General features: G+C 40.8%; 1 protein-coding gene across 1 annotated transcript in view; it reads right to left on the minus strand.

The window, feature by feature from the left end:
- Positions 1-388: 388 nt before the first annotated feature.
- The window catches only part of PIGH (phosphatidylinositol glycan anchor biosynthesis class H), an 8,222-nt gene continuing 301 nt past the window's right edge, over positions 389-8,309 (minus strand). Inside the window, exons 2-4 of the mRNA XM_015413300.1 lie at positions 5,933-6,142; positions 4,626-4,709; positions 389-1,281 (exon numbers count right to left, since the gene is read on the minus strand). Of these exons, the coding sequence (XP_015268786.1) occupies positions 1,201-1,281; positions 4,626-4,709; positions 5,933-6,142 (375 nt within the window). The 3' untranslated portion in view covers positions 389-1,200. The remainder of the gene's footprint in view (positions 1,282-4,625; positions 4,710-5,932; positions 6,143-8,309) is intronic.

Genomic DNA, 8,309 nt, shown 5'->3' on the forward strand with positions numbered 1-8,309 from the left:
ACAGTGGTCTGTCAGAGTAGGTATCCCCAAATTAGCTTTTTCTTTAAGGCATTTCTGCAAACTTGGAGATTCCCTCAAATTTACAGTACTCTTAAATGGTAATCAGATTTACCTATCTGCATGGGGTGAGTTTTTGGCTATTAGATATATATATATATATACACACATATATACATATATGGGTTTTTTATTTGCAAGTTTTGCCATGCAGTACTAAACAGCTAGTCACATTGCCTTCAGTGGACTTAGAAGGGTGACATTCTGCTTAGGGTGACACTGTTAAGTGGTGCTACCTGCCTCAAGTCTGTAGGTGAAACAGTCTAGATATTTTTAAAAAATGGAACGAGTTTTACCATTTGACAGTTTACCAAACCACAGTCCAAACTGTATCCCAATGAATTATGAGAGAACTGTATGACTTTTCTTACAAAAGCACCCCCTATCTATCCACTTCCATCTCACTTTTGAAATCCTCCTTCCAAAAGTAGTTTCCTGTGTGGTTATGTAAGACTGTTGCTTAAGACCTGAGAATCTGAAATGCCATTGGCCTCTTGCAGTTAGTTGTGCAGTCCTCTGTGATTTGTATTCTCAAGAGATCCAGGAAGAAAAAGTATCTATGCTACTTGTGAGCCAGGTAAATGCAGATAAAAATACACCTATTTCTAAAACAAGCCAGAAAATGAAGCATTTTAATCACATGATAACAATTTCAGAATGCTAACGACAAGCCTGCGTATGTGGTAGGTGTATCAGCAGGTCCCATGTTACAATGATCACCCCTCAGAAGAAAGTTTAATGCCGCTACCAGCTTCTCCTCATGTACTTGCATTAAGAACAGGAGCAAGATTGCATATGGCACTCATCATCCAATTGCTGCGGAACTTTCCTTGTAGATTTCCATTCACTTAAGCAGAGTTAATTGTTGACAGAAAAGAAGATTATTGTCAAGTTTCTTACATCATCATGTTGACCAAAGAAGAGATGGAGTCTGGATTTCCCCCCCTAACATTTCTCCAAGACAGTATGTTCAGTCCTTGCCCAGAACACAATCGCAGTTTTCAGTTCTCTGGTCCATTAAGATCCACTGCCATCAAGTTATCAAGTTCATTAACATGTTTGCCATCCTGTATATTTTTTAAAAAATCTTTGCAATGTAGAAAATTTTCTGCCTTGATAAAAGTTTTATGTTACCAGTTGATGTCAAGATTTCTTGTTCTGCTCCAAGATTTCTTGGCAACTTTTGTACACTTCCACAAGACAGTCCAGACGTGGCTTGGAGCTCTGCAAAGAAGAGAAATACTCAGATGGTTGAAGAATTTTGCATTTTGTAGATAAAAGGCGGAGTGTGGAAGCTTCACACAAACAGGGACAGTGCAACAAGAAAAGATTTCTCTCTCTCTCAAAGGATGGATATGGTTCATCAAATTGCTTGGAAAGGAAAAATTCTATGGCATATCACAGATGGACAAATTCCCTGCAGTTTGATTGAGAACTGGCTAATAACTTTTTTAAAAATGGAAATAGCTAATCTTTTTCCTGAGGTCAATTACAACCTTCAGAAACCCTTGACTGAGTTTTGAGATGTGGACTTTGGGCTTAGGAAAAAAATGACAGCAACGGGTACGTGAAACAATCCAAAGATTTCACCCGAGGATGCCTCTAGAATGCACTTGAAATGCTGCTAAATATGTCCATGACAGTGTCCCAGATCCTAGAAGAACTAGGATATGGAGTTTCTAGGGCACCTGATAGTTCAGTATAGTGGTGCTCTGAAAAACCACATTATCTTAGGGTAGGGCTCCTTGCTCGAAACTTCTGAACCAGGGAAGAATTTCTTGAGGAAATAGTGCTTAATTCATGAGGCAGCCAAACATTACAAGCTTTTTAAAAAGTCTTATTTTGGGCTAGGTAAATAGAAGCTTCAGCATTATCATTAGTACTGTGCATGCTTTATGACCACAATGCTTCTGTTCCCAAGACTGCCACCACTGCATTTTTAAATCACTACAGCATTCATGTCACTTAACTGCCAATGATTAAAAGAACCATTAACTTTTTCTTAAAGCATGCTAATTAATAAATTAATTGATGAAGAGATTATCAGTGCAACCCTAAACTGAGCTACCCCTAATAAATTAATTGATGAAGAGATTATCATTGCAATCTAAAACTGAGCTACCCCCTTCTAAATTCAGTGAAGTCAATGGGCTTAGAAAGATATATCTGGGTTTAGGACACACATGAAGTCAATGGGCTTAGAAAGGTATATCTGGGTTTAGGGCACACATTTACACTGAATCAGACCATTGGTCCATCAAGGTCTATATGGTCTACTCAGAGCAGCAGTGGCTCTCCAGGGTCTCAGGCACAGGTCTTTTACCTCACCTACCACCTGATCCTTTTAGCTGGAGGTGATGAGGACTGAAACTGAGACCTGCATGCCAAGCAGATGCTCTACACTAAGTCCTAGCCCTTCCCTTGCATATTGGCACTGTATACCGTAATTATATTTTGTGTAGCTAACAATCTATCAAACAGTGTGCATAGAAACATTTTTAGTCATTGCTCTAGTAAAGTGTGGTACCTTGGTTCTTTGTGGATGACATTTATGATTAGAAATTATTCCTGTAATTTGAATCATTCTCACAATTAACTGAATGCTTTAATGGTATTTGATATCATGCATTATGAGAGATGAGTCTCCACAATCTTGCATCCCTATTGTTCCTCCTAGGAATACAATGGAACATTTTAACCTCAAAGAGCCCTAGAAGCTAAATTAGACTGAGAAATATTGTCAAGCTTATGACCCTTGTAATTTGAGTTGGGTCACAAACCTAAGATTCCTATGTCCAAGTCCAAAGTTGCCAACTACACTGTAATGTTCTTTTATCACTATTTATATGTCGTTTGCTCATTTCATTTTGGCATAGTTTGCATTTTCTAGACAAAATCTGATTTTTTAATTATTAAAAAATTATAGCGACCAATAATAATGTGAACAGACTCCATGCTTTGGGATGTGTGCCTTTAAAAGCCTGGGGACCATGAAAGACCATCTTTTCCCCTATTTATTTTCCCATTCCATCACCAAAGGCCCTGCTCTGGGTGTCTCCAAAGGTGAGGTAGGCAGCAACTAGAAACAGGGCCATCTAAGTGGTTATCCCTTACCTTAGCAATATCCTCCTCAGAAGAGTGCAGTTGGCTCCATTATATTTATCCTTCAGATTGTAGAAAGACTGTTTTATTTCCTAGAGATTTCTTCTGAAATCTGTTGAGTTTTTGTTCATTGTGGCTGCTGATTTTGGGTTTTTTTTAATAACTGTTTTGTTTTTAATTGTATAAAATTTTATAAAATATTTTAACGAATATTTATGTATGCTATCTTCCACATTTATACAGTAATATAGAATTTACATATTCTAATAAATCCAATGAACAAAAATATATCTTTATGGTTGTAATCCTAAATATAAGAAAGTACAGTTTTGACTGGATAATGATGAGCTGTACATTTTCATAAAACCATCCTTGGTTTTTATGGCTATTCAAAAATTGCTTAGTCCATCCTATGATCTTTTCCATTATGGGCAACATTTGGTGTTTGTGCTGTCTATGGGACTTCTGTTAGAATCTTGCAGATCTATTTATTTAAAATATTCTTGTCCTAATGCTCAGTACAGACAACAAAACAAAATGGAGCTGTTTTCTCACAGCTGCAGAGATAAGTTTTTAAATGTATGACAAAAATGCAAAAAATATCAGAAAGAAGAGCCAAGTTTTAAAATCCCAAATGAATGTGATATGGTGAACCACAAAACAAATACTAACTCCATCAACATTAACACTGAAGAATGGGCACAAAATGGTGACTTCATACCTTCTACTACTGCTTAGACCAAAAAATAAGAAAATTAAAAAGAAGTGAATTTGTCTGTATTTTATTTGTAGCCTCCCCATCCTGCCCTTTCCCCTGGTGTTCTAATGACTTTCAAGCACTCTAAAAGTATAAAGTCCATTTGGAACCTATCTTTATGAAAGGGGCCACTGGGAAAGCAGGTTAAATCCTGTACGTGATTTTAGAAGTGTTAATAGGCTCAGTGGGGTGGTAAATTGTATTCTTTAGAGGTGACATAACTGAGAAAAAAACAGGCTTAAATGCAACAAAAGGTGACAAGGGTTACTACCCCACCTACCTGTGCAAAATCAACTACCTGGAAAGTTCAGCAGTCAATACATGCTCAATTGAGCATGTCACTGCTCTGTTGAAGATGCTGTTACTGCAAGTCAGTGAATTTCAAACTAAGACACAGGGATGTTTCTGGGCACTGGGTTGTTAACAAGATCACATAAGAAGCAGTGCTTTACAACACTGTCTAGAATTTTGGAAGAAAAAGGCCATAGTCAAAGCTGGAGGACAGACTGTACATGATGCAACATATATTTGCTACACTTATTATGACATGCCTGTGCACTTCTTCCAGTGAAGAAATATAAAAAACAAACAGATGGACTCTGAGTGACATCCCAACAAGGAAAAAAACGTGCGCTTCATCTGAGTGACATCCCAACAAGGAAAAAAATGTGCAAGCAAGAAAAATTAAGCTCCTCAGATGTGGACTCACCTGAAACAGTGGCACTACCTCAGAGACTACATGAGGATCTATAGGATCCTGAAGAAGAATGCACAGATAATAGATAACCTTTTGCTACAAAAATAAAAACACACAAATAGAACAATGAGAAATTTGTTAGGAGGAGCGCTGAATCTATCATTTTAAAAATAAATGAAACCCCAGCATGAGAGGTTGCTAGCTTTGTCAGTATGATCACAATAACATTCAAATGGCAGTTCAAAATATGAACATACATAGGTTCCTCATACCAAGCCAGGCTATTGGTCCACTCAGGTCAGTATGGGCTATTCTGACTGGTAGTGGCTCTCCATCCTCTCAGGCAGAGAATAGTCTTTGCCAACACCTGCTACTTGAGATCTTTTTAAATGGGGGTACCAGCAATTGAGCCCAGACCTTGTCAGATCAGCCCTGATTAGACTTGGAGGGAAGACCACCAAGGCAGTTGCTGCGCAGAGGCAGGCAATGGCAAACCATCTCTGAACGACTCTCGCCTTGAAAACCCTATGAGGTCACCATACATCAGCTACGACTTGATGGCAAAAGCAAAAAAAGAAAAGCAAGAGATTGAACTTGGGTGCTCCCTGTACTGCCACAGCCCCTCCATCTTAGAGTGTAACAGTCCTTTAAAAGAACTTCCAAATCTCCTTCAGTGGCCAAAACAAGAGTACACAATCCCACGCTGGAGTTTTTAATAGATTGTCTTTAGGATCTGGCCAGTAGTACTAGGAACTACAACAACACTGTGAGCACTTATTAGCCTCCTTAGTTTTATTACCACATGAAGAAACAGGTAAACATACCTTCTCCATTGTCCCTCATTTCCTTGCTCCCCCTCCTGACCCCATAAATGCTCAGCGAGAGGGTATCACATCCTCTTTCTCAGCTGGCTACTGAACGGTTTCCAGGATAGTTATATCCCAGAGTGGTCAGTAAAACTGGCGCCACCATGGAGACTGTTCTAAGCTAGAAGAGAAACAGGAGTCAAGAATTATGTCTCCTGAATAACTCAAGAGTTTAACCCCCACCTCACAGTCAGCTTCTGCATCCCATTCAGATCTGCTGGAGAGGCCCTACTCAGAGTTGTCTCATTTCAGAAGAAAGGTCACCCATGGGAAAGAAATAAGTTTTATTTGCGGTTGCCAGAACACCAATGGACTCCACATCATCTGAGGTTCCTCTATACAAGTTCTAGAAGCCCCTTTTGGACATATAATTCTGCCCTCTTGTGCTTGCTGAATATAGAAAGCAGATAAAACTCTGAAGGAGTGGTGGCACAGAACACAAGGGCAGCTTACCATGTAGACGGCTTCGTTGATGACCACATCTTTTACCTGGTTCATCTCTATGAAAGTTGTACTCTCTTTGCCAGAAGCATAGGATGAAGTCATCTGTATTCCAAGTGAGCCAACAATCAGCAGGGACTCCTGGTCGATCTTCACCAAGTGCAGATACACAAGCAAGCCAATCAGTGTGACAAATATAGCAGCAGAGAGCACCACACTGTTCTGTAATGGCAACCAAGCAAGGAATTTAAGATCAAATTCTGCAACTAGTGTTCTATTTCTGCCTAATTAACTGGTAAGCTGAAGCCATAATTACATGGAATGAAACTATTCAGTCTGCAATTGTAGAAAAAATTATATGCATTAACCCACTGTGAAGGCAGGTAGGGTGAGATGGGAGTTCATATAGAAATCTGAAATAATGAACAGTACAGAGGTATACTTTAAATACATTCTCATAATAATGGAACATAGACTCTCCAGTGATATAAACTGGTATGAAAACTAATAACAATGGACAATGCAGACATTTCAGAGAATGTGCTGACCAGAAATGGAAAAGTTTTGACACATCAAATGCTAGAGATACAGACTTTGGTTTGTCATATTTCCAAAAGGTTTTTTCCCCCCAGTTACTACTTTCTTCTAAAGCCCATACATATGTTTTTGCACAGAGGTTATAGCAAAGAATTCCCCCCCCCCTTCCAGCTAGCAAATCTTAAAAACTCTACCTACTCTATCCAGGAATAGGGGAGTAGAGGAAAGTTAGGCAAATCTCAGACCTGGATTTACAGGTACTTTGCTTTAGCAAAGCACATGTTGGGCCTCTTATTCTCTCACTATTGCCAACATGAAGATTGTAGGGTGTGCCTTTCTACTCACATGAGCAAAACTGCTAGGAAATGGTTCGGTGCTATGGGGGGGGGGGGAATTGGGCAAGACAGGTTCGATTTTATTGTGCTGAAACTATATTTCACAGAATGAGGAAGGTAGGAGGAGGTGACCAGAGAGAGGAAAGGCTGTTATAAGTATGGGGAGATTAATAGGGAAAAGGGACTTCACTTTTTGAGAGTTCACTCAAATATATAGAGACAAACAGACAGAAAGAGTAGTGGGGTATAGGTTAAAGTGTCCAGCTGGGATCTGGGAAACCCAGGTCCAAATTCCTGATCTGCCATGGAAGTTGGTGACTTTGGGCCAGTCACACTCCCTCAACCTAACCTACCTCACAGGGTTACTGTGAGGATAAAGGAGAGGGAATGATGTAAGCCGTTTTGGGTCCCCATTGGGAGAGAAAGGCATGATATAAATAAAGTAAATAAAATAAATAATAAATAAATGTATGCAACTTGTAAGTATGATAAGCCTTTCTTTTAGGCAGTAAAAACTGAAATCCTTCTGTTATTGTTGCTAATTGAGATTTCTGAAAAGTGGCATTAAAATCTCATGCATGGGCTGGAGAAAGTGGGTAGAGAGAATTTTCTCTCCCTTTCTCGCAGTAGACCTCCCATAATGCTGGAACTCCGGGGCAGCCAATGAAGTTGGTGGGCAATAGACTCAGGACAAAAGTACTTTTGTTAATCAAAATGTAATTAAATTGGGGGATTCATTGCCATTGGACATAGTTATGGCCACAAGTCAAGATGAATTTAAAGGAGGAGAGGTCCATTAGTGGTTACTAGCCAAGGTCACTGAAGGGAGCCTCCATCCACAGAGGCAGCAGTCCTCTGAGTACAGCCAGGGCCAGCCCCAGCTTATTTTGCACCCTAGGCGAGCATCCCTTCTGGCGCCGCCACCCCCCCGTTGCTTGCCACCACCCCCCCCCAGTAAAAAGGTGTTGGGATTTGGGGCAGGAAAGGGCAGGTGGGGGGAGAGAACAACTCAGCGCTTGTAGCATGACAGTCCCTGACAGTTTTTTTTTTTCCATGACTAATGATGATGTCCGGCTCCTTGGGCAGTCCTGTGCGCGTTCCCCCGGCACTCCCAGTACACCTCTCGTGGGAAGGAAGGGGCTTTTGGCGGAGGGGGGGGCTGGCAGGTGCAGTTGGGCACCCCTAAGTGCCGGTGCGCTCTGGCGAATGCCTAGTTCGCCTAGTGAGTGAGCCGGCCCTGAGTCAGGGGAAGCCTTGGCTCTATGCCCTGTTCATCTACCCTGCAAGACAACTGCTTGGACACTGTGCAATACAGAATACTTGGTCAGATGTATGACCCAACAGAGCTCTTCTTATGTTCCCTTCCCCAGAATTAAACCCTCCTGAATTTAATAGCGGTTACTGCCGAGTAAAAGCAGGCATGATAGGCCTGCAGAAGTCGGGGGCAGGTGCTCCGTTGGGGTGAAATGGTGGCTGCAATATTCAGCGCATCTCTTGCAGCGGCAGGACCCCTTAGC

This window comes from Gekko japonicus, unplaced genomic scaffold (genome assembly GCF_001447785.1).
Source record: "Gekko japonicus isolate JY-2015 unplaced genomic scaffold, Gekko_japonicus_V1.1 scaffold32, whole genome shotgun sequence".
Classification (NCBI taxonomy): domain Eukaryota; kingdom Metazoa; phylum Chordata; class Lepidosauria; order Squamata; family Gekkonidae; genus Gekko; species Gekko japonicus.